The sequence below is a fragment of the Rhinoraja longicauda genome, chromosome 23 (genome assembly GCF_053455715.1).
Source record: "Rhinoraja longicauda isolate Sanriku21f chromosome 23, sRhiLon1.1, whole genome shotgun sequence".
Classification (NCBI taxonomy): domain Eukaryota; kingdom Metazoa; phylum Chordata; class Chondrichthyes; order Rajiformes; family Arhynchobatidae; genus Rhinoraja; species Rhinoraja longicauda.
In genome coordinates, this window is record NC_135975.1 from 7398216 (window position 1) to 7417223 (window position 19008).

Here is a 19008-nt window from a genome sequence, read left to right on the forward strand (position 1 = left end):
ATTTGAGTCATTACTTTTTGAAAACATTTATTCATCAATTAATCAGATGATCCCATGATGGGTAAGTGGTGATGTGTAATAGAATATATCTAGTCTGATCAGGAGTACATTTTGTTAATGAAAATCAAAGCAAATTTTCTTTAAATAAAGAAAATACACTCCTTACCCTATTTTCCAGTCTGGTCACTTGCTCCTTGTAGTAAGCATTGAGTCTCTGCAGTTCTTCCTCCTTTTCTTTCAATTGTTTGGTCTGAAAGACAACAGAACAGACAACTATAATTTAACAAATAAATGATATTGGGGTTCAAGTTCATAGCTCCCTGAAAGTGGCAGTACAAGTAGATAGAGCGGCAAAGAAGGAATATGGTATGCATGGCTTCATCAGTCAAGGCATTAAGAACAAGAGTCAGGAAGTCGTATTGTAGATTGATAAGACTTTGTCGAGGCTGTATTATGAGAGTATTGTGTGCAGTTATGGTTGGCCAGGGAAGGCTATGAAGGGTTTGGAGAGAGTGCAGAAGAGGCTGATGAGATTGTTGTCTGGATTTGAGGGTACTAGCTTTAAGGAAAGGTTGGACAAACTTGGATTGTTTTCTTCAGAGTGTTGGGAGGCTAAGGGGAGACCTGGTAGAAGTGTACAGAATTGAGAGGGGCAAAGTTTAAAAGGAGATGTGTGGGGCAAGTTTTTGTTTCTAAAAAGAATGTAGTGGGTATCTGGAATGTGTTGCCAGGGGTGGTGATTGAGGAAGATACGGTCGTGGCATTTAAGAAGCTTTTCTATCAGAAATAGACACAAAAAGCTGGAGTAACTCAGTGGGACAGGCAGCATCTCTGGAGAGAAGGAATGGGTGACGTTTTGGGTCGAGACCCTTCTTCAGACTCTCAAGTCAAGTCAAGTTTATTTGTCACATACACACACGATGTGCAGTGAAATGAAAGTGGCAATGCCTGCGGATTGTGCACAAAAAAGAATTACAGTTACAGCATATAAATAAAGTTAATAAGTTAATATAGAGAAGACAAAATTTAGTCCCTGGAGTTATAAAAGTTAACAGTCCTGATGGCCTGTGGGAAGAAACTCCGTCTCATCCTCTCCGTTTTCACAGCGTAACAGCGGAGGCGTTTGCCTGACCGCAGCATCTGGAACAGTCCGTTGCTGGGGTGGCAGGGGTCCCTCATGATCTTGCTTGCGCTGGATCTGCACCTCCTGATGTATAGGTCCTGCAGGGGGACGAGTGTAGTTCCCATGGTGCGTTCTGCCGAACGCACTACTCTCTGCAGGGCCATCCTGTCCTGGGCAGAGCTGTTCCCAAACCAGACTGTAATGTTGCCGGACAGGATGCTCTCTACAGCCCCAGAGTAGAAGCAATGAAGGATCCCCAGAGACACTCTGAATTTCCTCAGTTGTCTAAGGTGGTAAAGGCGCTGCTTTGCCTTACCCACCAGTGCGGCATGTCAGATCCTCTGTAATGTGGACTCCCAAGTATTTAAAACTGCTCACCCTATCCACAGTAGACCCATTTATCTCCAGTGGCGTGTACGTCCTTGGATGTTGAACCCTTCTAAAGTCCACAATCAGCTCCTTAATTTTTGCGACCCGAAACGTCACCCATTCCTTTATGCTGCCTGTCCCGCTGAGTTACTCCAGCTTTTTGTGTCTATCTTCGGTTTAAACCAGCATCCGCAATTCCTTCCTACACTTTTCTGTAGGAATATGGTTATGCAGGGACTGGAGGGATATGGATCATGTGCAGGCAGGGAGACTGGTTTATCCTGAAATCATGGTCAGCATGGACATTGTGGGTCGAAGGGCCTGTTCCTGTACAGTACGGTTCCATGTTCTATGATACTGTCACTACAGCATGGCCAAAAGCTTATTTATAATATTCAATCAGAATTGTGTGCAATACTGTTAAACTGGGCTATTTTTCACAGTATCAGCTTGACCACCCCAAAAAGAGCGTCAGGCAAGCCGTGAATGAGGTAATACGCTCTTCGTCCTTCCTGACTCTCAGCCTGATTAAGGGTCTCGACCTGAATCATCACCTATTCCTTTTCTCCAGAGATGCTGCCTGACCCGCTGAGTTACTTCAACATTTTGTGTCTATCTTCAGTGTAAACCAGCATCTGCAATTCCTTTTTACACAATTAGCTCTTTTATAAGGTTAAGATTTTACTGGTAGTTTGAGGTTGGTGAACAGGGCTCCACTATCCCCTGACAGATACTAACTCATTGTTGTTTGGCTGCACTGGGACAAATGCCAGACAATATCTACTCTGAAAATAAGAGCAAGAGAAGCAATTATGAATGAGAAATGTTTTATGTTGTATTGTCAGATGTAAAGAATATCTCGGCAACATTAAGTCAAGTGCCCATAATTCAATTTGAGAGATGGAACTGTAGGAATAACAGAGCTCAGTATTGCAATGCATACAAGCTATTTTTAAAACTGCTAATCTGGGCAGCTTCACTGATGACTTTATTTAGATTAGTTGCTTTGAAATTTAATTGTCGGAGGCATAGCAACTCCTCCCCAGACAATACCGTTAAATGCCAGCATTTTTGAAAGAAATATCCCAAAACATTTAACTATATCCTTCAGTAGATGTAAAACAATTATTTCTCCTTTTAAACAAATACACTTCCAACGGAGAATTATTCCAGGATCGTCTTGTTCTTTTGTATTTGCTCTCAACATCCTTCAAGGCACGTTAATGACTTCAGCAAGAGCTTGCGAGTCTTTTGATGAATCCTTTATGAAGTAGCTGCTGCTCAGAATATAGATACCCTGATAATACTCTGAAGCAACGTCTTCTACAATCCCAACACACCCTTTGTGAAGAAAATGATGGAGCAAATATGAAGTAAAATTATCTCCCTCATTTACTCTTGATTTCGCGTCTTCGGAAACATTTAAGGTCCCAGCTTGTTTGATCAGCTTTGTGGGAGAGAGAAAATCAACAGGCCTACTTAGATAAACCCATTTTGTCATTATTTATGTTCACTATTGAATGCTTTGACTGCATGAAGCCAAAGACTAGTAGGTTTTGTATCACGATTGTTATTTCATTTAATGGAAAACTGCCTAACTTAAATTTCACATGGTTCTGTATCTTGTGTTTGATTTCTGATTCCAGCATCTGTATTTCCTTGTGCTAACATAAAGGAATGACTCCATTCGGCTGTTAACTAGCAAGGAAGTTGCACAATAAAAATGCCAGAAAATGATTGATGTTACATGAGCACTGTCCAAATCCAGGATTCCTGGATATCCAAGATAGACAAGGGCTTCCAGCATAAGGGTGAATCACTGCCTCCTGAACATACCCCACATATACCACACACAACCCTTAGGGGAAATAGACAGCTGTCCCTACATCATTGCTGAGACAAAATGAGTGAAGAAGGGTCTGAAGAACCTTCTTCAGTCTGAAGAAGGGTCTCGACCCGAAACGTCGCCCATTCCATCTCTCCTGAGATGCTGCCTGACCTGCTGAGTTACTCCAGCATTTTGTGAATAAATACCTTCGATTTGTACCAGCATCTGCAGTTATTTTCTTACACAAGCCATTCACGGTAGTGACTCGCCCAAATCTTCAAAATAGGAATGGGCATTAAACGATGGCCAAAACTATTGAGCCCTGAATAAAAAAATTGACGGTTTAAAACAAAACATGGGGATGTTTTGTGTTTTATCATAATTCATATTTCAACAGTGTGTAAAGAGATCAAAATACAATCCAATTGTCTAATAGATGCCAGTGCACTCAACCAGTTCAGAAAATTCACATAGTTAACATAAGATGCAGATTGGTTGCTTAGAAAGAATAAAAATAGCCTCTTTTTGCCTCTGAATTCATCTTCAGCCTTCTTTTTAATTATTATTTCTAGTTACATCAACAATTATTTACCCAAAATTAAGTAACAATCGTAAAATGTGGAGTAATTTTATGTTTATATCAACTTAATTTAAAACAGCAAACAAGTTTCCAATCAGTTTTTTTCTACGCATTTCTCTTGACGAGCCATTGCAATGAAAAATAACAATTCCAAATTCCCGAAGGGTCTGAAACCAACAGTGAAGTTTACACTCTGTAAGCAATCAAAGTAAATTCCGAAATAAATTCTAATTGATTTATCTTCAATCAAATGCACAGGAAAATTGACTGAAATAATTTAAATTTTGTGAAGTACGGATAACTACGCTGTACTTATATTGTTACACTGTCACATGTTCTATCATTTAACCTCTCCTGCTTACCAGCTGATGACTGGCATTCTTTGTACTTTCCACTCCCGATATCTGTTTCTCTTTCACCTAGTCCCCACTTCCAATTAAATATACTTCTCACTTTACAGATATTACCCGACCTGCTGAGATTTCCCAGTATTTTCTACCTTTACTTTAAGTTTTGCCAGAGTGCAAAGTGATACATTTTGTCAAAATGGATGGCGAGACACAACACAAGCTAAGTGGCACACTGCCAGCAGGTGTACAACACGGAAGGAACTGGGTGCATCTGTGCTTACATTTTTGGAAGTGGCGTCATGGTGACAGGCTGTTAATCAAACATATGAGACCCATGTTTCATGAATAAAGGATTAAAACCAGGGAAACCACAACTCTAATAGGACAATGTTAATAGTTTGAAGTTAGAATGTTAAATTAGAATTTGCAAGTTGAATTTTCAAAGTGCAAAACAAATTCTGGTTAGTGCTCTTTAGCAAGGAGGTGAAGTTTTCCAGAAGGTGCCAAAGAGATGTAAAAGAGCAGAGAGATTTCAACAAGCAGCTGAGTTAGAGAAGCTGCGTTTCTTGGGCGAAGAAGAATGAGTGACAGATTGATAAAGGAGTACGCGGTCAGGATGGGTTTAAACAGAAAGAAGTTATACCATTTGAACATGATTCATGTAATGTACCAATGTTATGATTCCATGATTTTACTTAGCAGATACTTAGCAATACTTAGCAGATTCCATGTGCAAATTCTTATTCAACATTGCAACTTTCAAAGATTTAACATGTCCAGATAGAGAAAATAATGAATTCACAAACCCGTCAGTGGTGCCAGATAATTAACAGCGAATATTGAAAACCATGTGCCATTGCAAGAATGGGGAACTTTGTTGATCACAGCCACATTATCTACATATTACTTCTTAGAATAATCTGCATTACAAATGAGAAAGAAATCTGGAAAACAATTGGCAAAACTAACCTGAGTCAGAGCTGCTTTGTGAATTAATATAAAGGAAGACTTGATACAATGTCGCCTCTGTCAGTATTTCGTTTTTGATTCGAGGAAAGATCTTGTTGCTGCATTCAATAATCTCAGCCCCAGATATAAAGGCCCACAAGCACTGACCACCCCACCTCTCGTCCCTAACTACCGACCCTTGCCTGGACCCCAGTATCAATTCCATTGACCAGAAACTCAAGTGGCCCAACAACAGAAGCAACTAAACTACAAAAGTAATTCAGAGGCTGGGTCTGCCTCACATCCTGATACCCCAAGACTTTCCGTTCATCTACAGGACACTTACTCATCCAGGAATAAAACCAGCTAAACATTCACCCTTTGCCACCAGCACACTACATTCCATCTACAACATGAAATAAAGCGACTCAACTTCTACGTTAACAACACCTCGTATGCCCTGGGCCTCTGCCACCTAAAAGGACATGGGTTGCACCGAGGAGTCCCCTGCAACCTGTTTCTCTCGCGGTTCACGGTCTCGCCACTCTTGCAGGCTGGACGAGTCTGTGTACCACGTGTATCTGGAGTGTGTGAGGTTGCAGCCCCTGTTTCAATATCTAAAGGGCTGCTCCTTGCCTTCTGGCTGCACTTCTCACCAGCATCCTCATCTTTGGACACCCTGTGCATACGGGAGAGGGTAGGGCCGAAGATGTCTTGGTTGGGTTGCTCCTGGGCCTGGCCAAGCTGGCCATCCGCGAGTCACGGCGCCAGGAGGAAGAGCCAGCTGCCTATCCCTTTTACGGGGTTACGTCCACGCCCGGGTGGTGTTGGAGAGAGACCATGCGCTGTCCACGGGTACCCTGGGGATTTCCGGGACTGTTGGGCACCGTGGGAGGTTGGATGCCAGATTCAAACAGTATAGAAATAAAAATCAAATACAAGGAATAACAAACTGAATAGCAAAGGAAGACTAAATATTTAATAGGAATAGAGACTTGTGCAGCTTCCTGGCAGAAATATGTAGAGATACACTGGCAGAAGAAAAACAAACATCAGGGTCAGCTGAGGAAAAACTGGGAATGAAGAAAGATCCAGACTCCTGCCACAAAAAGGCAGGGAAGCACTGAAATGAATAAAAGGTGCACATCAGGAACATATTCCAAGTGGATTTTAAAACATATTCAAGTTGAAATAAATACAACACGCCTGAAAAATAATGAAATAAATTCCAGTGTGTAGATTGCACAGCCCACTTTAGGTAGTTAGGGAAGCACCTTCCACAAATGGAGACACAAGAGGCTGCAGATGTTGGAATCTTGAACAAGATGCAAAATGCTGGAAAAAACTTAGTTGGTCAGGCAGCATCTGTGGAGGAAATGGACGGTGAGGTTTCAGACTTCTTCAGACTTCCATAAATGTTCATTCCGATATATCTACTAATTCAAATCAACTAAATCAAGTTTAATACTTCTATCCTCCATGAGCCAAGAGATGCATTATTTCCCTTTCAAACAAAGATTCAGTTTGAAGGATCCTAACCTGAAATGTAACTTATCCATGTTCTTCAGAGATGCTGCCCACCCGCTGAGTTACTCTAGCACTTTATGTCATTTTCTGTAAACTAGCATAATCCCTTGTTTCAGTATCTAAAGATTCAAAAATTCTGTGCTCGTCATCATCCTGATTGTCAACATATTTTTTTTTGTTAAATGGTTTTATTAAATGTATTTTGTGTGTTCTGTTGCTTTTTATTGGTATGACTGTATGGCAAATGAAATTCCTCGTATGTTGCAAAACATACTTGGCTAATAAAGTATGATTATGATTATTATCTGGATGAGTATATTTTCCATTTGTCGGTGGTCTTAAGTGCCTGAGACAAGCTGCAGAACACATTAGGTGTCAATTACAAAATGTGTAGGAAAAAAAATTGCAGATGCTGTTTTAAATCAAAGGTAGACACAAAATGCTGGAGTAAAGGCCCTATCCCAGTTTGGCGATTTTTAAGGTGACTACAGGCGACTAGGCTGTCGCCGCACGGTTGCTGGGGTGTCGCGGGCATGGTCGTATGTAGTCTCCAAAAAGTCGTAGCGTTTTTCTGGTCGTCGCTGAATTTTGTCAAGGCGTGAGAATTTTTGGCGACTGCTGGTTTGACGCCAATGAGCGTAGCTTGTCGTCTCCTGACATGGGCGCTGTCATCGGTTGTCGCCAGGTAGTCGCCAAGTAACGTAGGTTGTCGCCGGTGCTGTTTTTGTTGGGTTTTCTCGAGCAGACTGAAACAGCTCAGGGGGTAGCCTAGTGAAGTTTCTGAAGGCAGCCTCATCTTCTTGCTGAAGCTCAGTCATCAGGTGGTCATACTGGCCCAACATGGGTCTCTTCAGGGACAAGGGCTTCAACCACACAGACCTCTTCTTGGGCTTCTTCTTCCCCATTCTTCTTGTCCTTCTGTCTTGCAGAATTTTAAGCATGAGGGCCACTGCAAGCAGTAGGGCTTGTTCTTCTTGTAAGAGCAATGCCATCATATGTTGCTCCATGGCAGTCATGATGCAGAATGATTGGAAACCCTACCCATGCCAAAATTGGCACCAAAATTAAGTGAAATGGCTACAGTTGTCATCAGTTGTGACCGACAGGGTCGTAGCTTGTCGAGGGTGGAGGTAGGTTGACTTTGGTTGTCATAGCTTGTCGTAGGCACGGTCGTAGGTGGACGTCCTAAGTCGCAACGACTGGGTCGCCGGTTGTCGGTAGCTTGCCGTCGACTAGGTGGTAGGTTGTTGTAGCATGTCGTAGACATTGTTGTAGGGTGTAGATCAGTGCATGTTCCTTTAACATAGTGACCTCACCACTACTAACCACTCCCCATTGTCTCTTGTATAATTGTAGCTTCCCCACCTCCAGCTCGCTCTCTAGTTCCAGTGATGACCACGGACAGCTAGGGCATAACGTGTGTGTAGTGAAATTAATAAACAATATCCAGTAAAAGACTCTGTGTGCAAAGGACGTCTCTTTACATGGTGTCAGAGCGGTAGACTTGCGTCTCCTGTTTATCGGGTTTTTTATTTTTAGCATTTGTTCGTCCCAGTTGTGTCCCATCCTTCCACTTTGCCATGGCTCCCTCGTGTCGTCGTCCGGACACGCTCGTTTTTGATGAGGACATAGTGCACCGCTGGACTGTCTTCCAGCGGGACTACGAACACTATATAGCGATTGCCCATCCTGATGCAACTGCTGCGATAAAAGCTCACCTGCTCCTCAACCTGGCTGGTCCGGAGGCAATGGAACGCTATGCGTCGTTCGAATTCGTCCCTCCGGAGGACCGCAACGATCCGGTATGTCTCATGGCTAAGTTCACTGCCCTGTGCGATATACCCACCAATAACATTATCGAACGGTTCAATTTTTTCTCGCGGCGTCAGACTCCAGGGGAGCACGTTGACGCCTTCATTGCATCTTTAAGACATATGGCTCGGCGGTGCCGCCTTCAAACGATTACACCCGACGAGATGATCAGGGACGTCCTGGTCAACGGTCTCCTAAACTCTAAGCTGCGGGATGAGCTCCTGATGAAGCCTGACCTGTCGCTAACGGACGCCATACATGCCGCACGCATGGCCTCTGCTGTTGGCTCAGTATCTCGGCCGGCGCCCCAGGACATAAATTTCACCGGCCGCCGGCGATTGAATGACCCGCAGACCAGGGTCACCCCCTCCGCGCCCACTATGGTCACCCCTCGCAGATGCCCAAACTGCAACTTCTCGTCACACAGGTATAACGTTTGCCCAGCGCAGGGCAAAACTTGTAATTCCTGCGGGAAGCAGAACCATTTTTCTGCAGCTTGTCGTTCTCGTGGGAGACCTGTCCCTGCTCCTAGAGGGAGTCTAAACAACCTTGCGAACGATGATAGCGCAACCGGTTCCCGGTACCAACATGAGGAACTCCATGGCTCAGATACGACTTCCTCCCATGGAGACTCTATGGTGTTTTCGCTTTTGGGTGCACCTGCATTGATAACGGATCCATCCGTGCATGTTACAGTCAATGGACACTCCTTCCCTGCCAAGGTCGATACTGGGGCTTTTGCAAATGTTATGTCTGTGGGCCTCTTCGAGCAGATAAGCTCGGGGGAGAGGGTTACTCCTGACAACTCCCGCCTCCATGCCTATGGGGGAGGCGTTCTGATTGCCGTGGGAAAGGCAACGGTTATCTGTACTGTTCTGGAGACCTCTCGGCCCCTCACGTTCCTCCTGCTAGCATCTGACAACGTCACCCTGCTGGGCGCCCGTGCATGCCAGGACTTTGGTTTGGTCTCATTCCACCGCGACATCCACCTGGTGCAGGGCCCCATGGACCCCCTGATCGAGTACCCTGACCGATTTGATGACGTCCTGGGGAAGCTGCCCTGTGCCTACAAGATCGTTGTGGACCCGGGGGTCGACCCAGTGGTCAGACCGGCCCACCGTGTGTCTTTTGCCATGAAGGGCCGCGTGGAGTCCACACTACGTGGCATGGTGGACATGGGCATCCTCAAGGAGGTGAGTGCCCCCACCCAGTGGGTCTCCACCATGGTGGTCGCTGCCAAGAAGGACGCGAGCGAGATCAGGATCTGCATCAACCCCAAGGACCTGAACCTGGCTATTAAACGCCCGCACTACCCCATGCGGACGGTGGAGGACGTCGCGGCACAGGTCGGTCCAGCCACAGTTTTCTCGGTCCTGGATGCCAAGAGCTCCTTTTGGCAGATCCCGCTGGATGCACGTTCCTCCTTCCTGACCACCTTCAGCACACCGTTCGGCAGGTTCCGTTTCCTCCGCATGCCTTTTGGGATCAACTCGGCAAGCGAGGTTTTTCAGCGTACGATGGAGCAGCTGTTTGCTGGGTTGCCGTGCGCCATCATTGTGGATGACATCCTGGTGTACGGGAGGGACGTCGCTGAGCATGACCGACACCTCCGCCAAGTCCTGGACAAGGCTCGTGAGATCAATCTCAAGCTTAATCGAAGGAAGTGTCGGTTCCGCGTTGAGGAAGTCACCTACGTCGGCCACGTTTTCACGGCGGGGGGCCTGAAGCCAGACCCCGAGAAGACGGCGGCGATCACCGAAATGCCCGCTCCCACTGACGTGCCCGGCCTGCAGCGCTTCCTGGGCATGGTCAACTACTTGGGTAAGTTCATACCCGACCTCAGCGAACTGAGTGCCCCCCTGAGGGAGCTGACCAAGAAGGACAATGCCTGGGTCTGGCTCCCGCACCACCAATCGGCCTTCGTGGCCCTGAGGTCCAGACTCGCACGGACCCCCACTTTGCAGTTCTTCGACCTGAACAGGCCAATCGTCCTCACCTGCGATGCATCTCGGTTCGGCCTTGGTGCTGCCTGCCTGCAGCTCTACGACGACCGACAGCTGCCCGTCTCCTATGCCTCTCGCACAATGACCCCTGCTGAACAGCGCTATGCCCAGATTGAAAAGGAGCTCCTTGCCGTGGTGTTCGCGTGCTCCAAATTCAGAGACTACGTTCTGGGAAAAACTTTCACCATCGAAACTGACCACCAGCCGCTGGTCTCTATTTTAAACAAGCCCATCCACGCAGCCTCTTCCCGCTTGCAGCGAATGATGCTGCAGCTGCAGCGTTTTACATTCGAAATCGTGTACCGCAAAGGCAAGGAGATGTTCGTGGCAGACACTTTGTCCCGTGCCCCACTACCTTCCATTTCCCGCCATCCGTACGAATCGGCTGACCTGATGGTGTTGAACGTCAACATCGTTCCATCTTGGCAGATGCAGTCCCTGGTCACACACACTGCCGCTGATCCGAACCTTCAACAGCTTGAGGGCGTCATCCGCCGTGGCTGGCCTGAACGACGGTCTTCCCTGCCGGCTGGTGCCGTGCCCTACTTCCTGGTTCGGGATGAACTGGTGCTGCACGCGGGCGTGGTGGTGAAGGGTCACAAGGTTGTGGTGCCGGCTGCGCTGCGAGATCACTACTTCCAGACTGCCCACAACGGACACCCAGGGGTGGAGGCCACGTTATCCCAGGCCCAAGCACAGTTTTACTGGCCTGGCATGGTCAAGGACATCCGGGACAGGGTCTCCGCCTGCGCTGCCTGCAACAGCCTATTACCTCATCAGCAGCGCCAGCCTCTCCTGCAGCAGCCGGCTCCCGAGTTGCCGTGGATGGCTGTTGCCGCCGATATTTTCGAGTGGCGTGGCAAACACTACCTGGTCCTGGTGGACTCCTACTCCAGCTGGTTCGAGGTGGACCTGCTGCCGTCCCTCACATCTGCTGCCGTCATCGGGAAGCTTCGCCGCCACTTCTCTACCTTTGGTTCCCCGGCATCCCTCCAGTCCGACAACGGCAGCCAGTTTACCAGCGCGGAGTTTGCTGCTTTCGCCACCCGGTGGAACTTTCGCCACATCACCAGCAGCCCCGAGTACCCGCAAAGCAATGGACTTGCAGAGCGCGCTGTCCGCAGCGCTAAGGAACTGATGGAACGTTGCCGGCTTGACAGTTCGGACTTGTACCTTGCCCTCCTCAACCTCCGCAACATCTCCCGGGACCCCGCGCTCGGTTCCCCTGCCCAGCGCCTCATGTCCCGCACCACTAGACCCCCTATCCCCGTCTCCCAGCAATCCCTGCAACCCACGGCTCGGAGCCCTGCCGCTGTCAGGGAGCGCTTCACTGAAAAGCAGCTCATTCAGAAGCGCTCCTTTGACAAATCGTCCCGTCCCCTTCCACCTCTGTTCGCTGGCCAGGTTGTCCGGATGGAGTCCACCTCCGGTCACCACCGGCTGGCCGTGGTCGTCGGCAATGCTGACTCTCCACGGTCGTACCTGGTCAACTACGAGGGCACCGTGTACCGTCGTACCCGCCAGCACCTGATGCTGGTAAACGAGCCTGCACCGCCTCCCGCGGTCCCGTATTCACCTCCCGTCCAGTCCCCGGTGCCTGATGTGCCTCCTGCTCCGGTACATCCGCAGTCGCCCCAGCCCCCTTCCCCTCCCTCGCCTGCGCGTGTATCGCTTCCCAGTCCTCCTCCTTCCCCTGGTTCCCCAGCCTCTGTACCCGCACCCGTCCATGCTGTTCCTTCGACCGGAGGGGATGGTGGGTTGCGCACCCGCTCTGGGAGAGTGGTCAGGCCGCCTGTCCGGTACGGTGTGTACGAGTAGTCTGTGTTGTGCTGCATTCTATCTGCTCCCTGCTTGTAGTTTGAGCCTAGCGCATGAGCCGTGGTCACTTTTGTTTCCAAGAGGAAGGATGTAGATCAGTGCATGTTCCTTTAACATAGTGACCTCACCACTACTAACCACTCCCCATTGTCTCTTGTATAATTGTAGCTTCCCCACCTCCAGCTCGCTCTCTAGTTCCAGTGATGACCACGGACAGCTAGGGCATAACGTGTGTGTAGTGAAATTAATAAACAATATCCAGTAAAAGACTCTGTGTGCAAAGGACGTCTCTTTACATAGGGGGAGTCCAGTCACCTGTTTATCGGCGACCTGCTCCGACTATGACAGTCGCCGGCAGTCGCCTTACAAATCGCCTAACTGAGGCAGGGCCATAACTCAGCGGGTCAGGCTGCATCTCGGGAGAGAAGGATGGATGACATTTCGGGTCGAGACCCTTCTTCAGACTGATGTCAGGGGAGGGGGCGGGGCAAAGATAGGATGTAGTCAGAGACAGGCAGCCCAGTCTGAAGAAGGGTCTCGACCCGAAACGTCACCCATTCCTTCTCTTCCGAGATGCTGCCTGACCCGCTGAGTTACTCCAGCATTTTGTGTCTACCGTTAATCACAAAATGTTGAGTTCGAACTACACGGCATTAAGCTATGGTTAGGCAGCAAGTTTGACTAATTGAAAGCTAACAGTGAGCAACTATTTTTTTTAAATAAAAATAGAAATCTGAAATCTTTTCAGATTTATTGGGCTCAAGTTCAAGAAATCCTATGATGTGTTGTGTCTTCCAGCTTCCCAGACCATTTGCAAAAATCCTGAAGATAGACACAAAAAGCTGGAGTAACTCATCGGGTCAGACAGCATCTCTGGAGCAGGCGAGGGACGGCCGAGGTAAAAAATAGGTAAAGTAACAGGAGAGACATTGTATCCTTCAGAAAATGGTAATCATCCATTCAGGAGACATATTAGAAAACAGGTGTGATATGCAACAGTGGTATGGCAATTATATCACGTTTCTAACATTTGCTTTATTGTGGTTATAACTGATACTTCTAATTTCATGTCAATGATGCAATATACCCCTGAAGGAAAATGTGCTCGAAAACAAAAGCATTAAAATCCACAATCATTGGGACAGCAATGTAAAACAAAAAATTGCAATGTCTCATTGTGGAGAAATGGAGACAGAAAAAGACTTCAAAGCTGGAATCTGGAGTAAAATACAAACTAGTGGATGAACTCAGCAGATCTGGATTTCTCATTTCAGTCCAGAGGAAGGGTCAAGACCTAAAACGTTGACTGTTCATTTTCCTCCATGGATGCTGCCTGACCTGCAGAGTTGCTCCTACAGTTTATTTTTTACTCAATGCAGAGAACGATGTGACCATTTAATAAATACATGAAGTTTTTAGAATCTTGAACAAAGGCAATATTGGTATTATTTTTTATATCCAAGATTACAATAAAATTTGGTTTGACTGCATTAACACTGAAATCTTAGTTGACAGTTATACAGGTGTAATCTAACCTAAGATACCAATTCATAACACCACAAGAAATGGAAGATGTTGTCGGCTATTTGGATCCTTGAGTAATAAATCACTAGTTTCATGGTTGATCTTTTATCCAACACCACTTTCCTGCATTAACTCTGCATTTCCTTGATTCTTGCTAACCAAACTAATTAGCAGTTGCAGAATTTGCAAAAGAGTAGCACTTTGTTAGGAATGTGAGGTTTTGTTAGAAACTTTAAAACCATGAAACAAACCAATCAAATTCGGAAATAATCTGATTATTTACTCATTGAATATATCTCAAAGCAATTTTCCTAAATTACAATATCGAGCAGGAATGCTTTCCTGTACCACAACATAAGCAGAAGGTATCACAAAATGCTGGAGTAACTCAGCAGGTCAGGCAGCATCTCTGGAGAGAAGGAATGTGTGACGTTTCGGGTCGAGACTCTTCTTCAGACTGCAGTCGATATTGTAATTTAGGAAAATTGCTTTGAGATATATTCAATGAGTAAATAATCAGATGACAAATTATAGGATTCGCTGTGCTTTCACCATTCCTTCTCTCCAGAGATGCTGACTGACCTGCTGAGTTACTCCAGCATTTTGTGATACCTTCGATTTGTACCAGCATCTGCAGTTATTTTCCTACACAACATAAGCAGAAATCAATTTTGAAGAGGTAGAATGATAGGCTGCTTATCATAAAAATAAATGAACTAAGATCTTCCTTCTGTAATTTTATAGCAGCTGCTTTGTATTTAAATAGTATACTGGACAGGAGCTGATATTCGTTGTAGAAAATAGAATGAACATAAGCCTGCTGATACATATTGCAAAACAAATTTGTTTCATCTGTGCATCATGACTACAGGAACATCATACAGTGCAGTAAACAAGTTGAAGCATTGGATAATTTTTTTAAAGTGTCAAGACCAGAATTTATTTAAAGTCATAAGTTGCCCACGATGGGTGGTGTTATACCTTGATCTAACATTCATTTGTTATGTAGATGCACAGGGCCAGTAACGCATTCAAATCAACATTCTAGTATGAATGGAAGCATCATTATAATTCTCCCTCTCATTCTCTATTATATTTTGTCCTCTCCATGATGACCTTCATCGTGTTGTCAGGCTGACCATATTCGTGAAATTGAAATTCATTTTAAACAGCATTCTTACGTTAAACAATGTATGGAGGGGAAAATGGTGACATTCACCTTTATTTTTCTGGCTATTTTTCATAAGGCACATTATCTGACATCACTAAAAATGCCAGAAATGTATGCAATGCCTTTTCTCCTTGCACTACCTTGTTGTACTTGTGTATGGCTTGAGGGTACTCATGTATAGTGGGATATGATTTAATTGGATAGCAAACAAAAGCCTTTCACTGTACCTTGATTCACGTGACAAGAATAAGCCGATACTAATATGGGTGTGCTTCAGTGCCATCGTACACTATTATTCTGATTCTCTTTTGCCATAAAACAACGATCCAATGACTGATGCTGAAAATAGCTGGTGAGTTAAGTCTCGCCACAATAAAAAACAAAATAATCAGGTGCTACCAATCGGAAATAAAACTGCAGTTCAGGCAGCATGAGAGGTAAAAGAAACAGAGTTAATTTGTGAAAAGTCTTGCTACGAAACAGATATAATGGAGACCGAGGAGATGGGTGAATGGAACGGACTGCTTCTAAATTGCCTTCTTTTTTTCTTTAACCATGGTTTCTCCTCTACCAGAGTTGCCAGCGCTCCCAACTGCATCTCCTCTCTTTCCCACACTTTTGCTCTCACCCACTCTCTCAGAACACAGAGGGAATAATGATGAATAAAATGATTAATGTCCTCTTAAAATCATGAGGTAGAAATATCAACAATAATGCCCAATGCTACAGGAGGCCTATAAGCATGTAGTACTTTTACAAAGATCACATGCCACACTTCTCAAAGACTGCCATATTATAGAGTGTAGACAAAATAAGCAAATCAGTTCTATTAATTGGGGAAAAAGGAGCAGGGAGTGGTTTTAACTTTTGTTGGTGCTGGGAGCAGCAGGTGTGAGTAGTGGATAGGGGAATCATATTGTTTCCATCAAGATTTATGAAGTGTCTGCAGCATAGCTTACCCATTTACATATTTCCTCGAGGTTTCCTAATCAATTGGGACAGTCCTTATCAAAATACTGTCTTTGCTATAATGTCCTCAAGTGCTCTACTTCCATTCATCAGTGCCACATACAATATTACTCAGTTGTCTTCATCCAATTCTTAAGTACAGAATAGCATGGAAAATCAGAAAACACATTCAGATCCTCCCCAGGTTACAACAGTCTTCCGTTCCTGAGAACGGTTCATAAGCCGAACAGTTCGCAAGTCAGAAACGCGATTGGTTGGCAATATATATATAAAAATAAAAACATTGGGCCAGTCAAAGGCAACATGTCATTATTCCAAGGCATTTACTTAACGTGGATGAGAGGAAACCAGAGCATGTGGAGGGAACCAATACAGTGATGGGAAGTTTGTGCAAACTTCACGCAGACAGCATTAGACGTCAGGACTGATGCCGAGGCGCTTGAGCTGCGAGGTCGCACCAGTACTTGCTGCTCATATGAGCCACTATGTTAAAGATGCGTTATATAACGCGGTTGCTGCCAATATGTGTTGGTAGCTTATCCTCGGGATGTTACACTCTTCATTTTATGTCATAGAATTATACAGCACGGAAACAGAGCCTTTGGCCCAACATGCCGACAAGATGCCTGTCTAATCTTGTCCCATTTGCTTGCATTTGACTCATCTCCTTCTCAACCATTCCTACCCATGTCATGTTCCCAATAGTGGTTTGTCTAAGCTACCTTCATCAAGATCACTTCTGGCAAGTTACATTCTAACTTACAAATACACTTCTGAGTCTATTTAAATATACTGCCAGTTTTGGTTCTGCTTCTGGAGATCATGAATCAAATAACAACTCTTGTGGCTTTTAACTGAACTTTATTTTTAATAATTATTATTTGTAATAATTTTCCATACGCATTACCAAGTAAGAGTTACATTGCAGTACCACGGCCAAGGCAGATTCTGGCCTCACCAATATGCATCAAACCTGGATCATGATCAATGCATCAGCAATCAGGAGTGAGAAACTAAGCTGATATTTCTTTTTCCTCTGCCAAAGTATGCCAAAATCAATCGCTGTTCCCAAATTCAGTCCTGAATTAGATTACAGAACTTTCCAGAAAATCAGAAGCTATCTTTCTTTGTTTTTGTATGTGCCAGCATCAGGCCATGTGGTCTTTGTGCCCACCACCTCATTAGCCTGTCCACATTGAAATTCACATCCTGGTTTTTAAACAGGCACATTGCAATCATTTCTTCTTATTGCTTTATCGCAAAAGTGTTCCTTGGAGATTAACAAACGAGAAGTAATTTACTCTGGCAGAAAGAATATGAAATATGGGATGAATAAATACTGACAAATCTGCATTTGATCACCTCTATATTAAAAAGCATTCCCTGATGATGTTTGAGTATATTACCTCTGTTAAGAGCAAACTGTAATTTTCACAAAGCTTGGTGGCTGTTCACAGCCGTGAAGTATTTGAACATGGATCATCAAATAATATGCAACACTCCATAATGAAACATGCCAACAAAAGACATGCTACAGTGGTGCATATCACCAAGTGATAATTTTCTTAAAGGTTTTGAAAAGACAACTGTGATTTTAAAGATAAATTATGTGAGTCAGATCAGCCTTTATGGACGAGTGAAAAAAAAGGATTGAATCTGGAAAAGTAGGAAATTCTTGTTGGCCCATTACAGGAAAGATGTGGAACCTTTGGGGAGGGTGCAAAGGAGGTTTACCAGAATGCTGCCTGGATTAGAGGGTTTCAGCTCGAGGATGAGATTGGATAGATTTGGACTGTTTTCTCTGGAATGTCGGAATTTGAGGGAAGCCTTGACAAAGTATTTAAAATCATGAGAGGCAAAGATGGGGGAGACAGTCAGAATATTTTACACAACACACAATAAAGTGAGAGGGGAAAGTTTAATGGAAAATGAGGGGCGGATTTTCTTTTTACACCGAGAATGGTGGGGGCCTGGAATGCACTGCCGGGGGTGGTGATGGAGGCAGATACAATATTGACATTTAAGAGGCTGTCAGATAGGCACATGGAAGTCAGCAAATAGAGGGATATGGATCATATATAGCAGGTAAAATCGAGTTTAACTTGGAATCATGTTTGACACAAGCATTGTGGGCCGAAGGACCCGTTCTTTTGCTGTATTGTTCACTTTCCAAGATCCCACAGATGAATACAGGACAGCATATAGCCAGTTGTCTTGTTCCTGCATTTCACACTTGCAATCTTGTGAAATATAAAATGTCCATTAACTCGCAGAGGTGGGTAGATTTTGAAGTAGTTAATTACAGGTACAGTTTTTTGAGTCATCTCTGAAGGGTCTGTTGCGATGTAACCATACCTGCAGAAAGTGCACAATTAACTGCATCTTGGTTTATGGAACACGATGGCTGAACAGAAAAGGAAGCCTATCCTCTTATTCTCTGAACCCCTGTGTTTTGGCTGTCCGCAAGTGTCAGAGGAATATGTAGCACCGACATAGGCCATTTAGCCCAATGTTCATGCCCCCCATCTACGTCGGTCCAATTGCCCACATTTGGCCTATCTATATACTAAAACTCTCATTTGTTTGTTTGTTTGTTCCTGAACTACAGTCAAAACAGTACACGATAGCATGACCATTTTCGACCCATCTTACTCACCGTCATCCCTTTGGTGCTAATGGAAGAAGTTACATTGAAATCGGTGTTATATTTTTTAAGTTATTCACATTTTAAAGTTTAAATCTATCTCCTAGGGAAGGAGGAGGGAAGGAGGGAGGGGGGTGGAGGGAGGGAGGGAGGAGGAGGGAGGATAAGGGGTGTTGAGGGCGATGGAGTGGGGGGGAGGGGAAGGGGAGGGAGCTGGGGGGAGGGAGGAGAGGGAGGGGGAAGGGAGGAGGGGGAGGAAGGAGCTGGGGATGGGGAGAGGGAGGGAGGGGAGGGTGGGAGGGGAGGGGGAGGGGGGGAGGAGAGGGTGCTGCACCAATGCAG

At 45.2% G+C, this 19008-nt stretch overlaps 1 protein-coding gene across 1 annotated transcript in view; it reads right to left on the reverse strand.

The window, feature by feature from the left end:
- Positions 1–19008, reverse strand: part of chchd3a (coiled-coil-helix-coiled-coil-helix domain containing 3a) — a 233628-nt gene that overhangs the window by 67504 nt on the left and 147116 nt on the right. The window contains exon 5 of the mRNA XM_078420115.1: positions 167–250. Coding sequence (XP_078276241.1) covers positions 167–250 — 84 coding nt within the window. The remainder of the gene's footprint in view (positions 1–166; positions 251–19008) is intronic.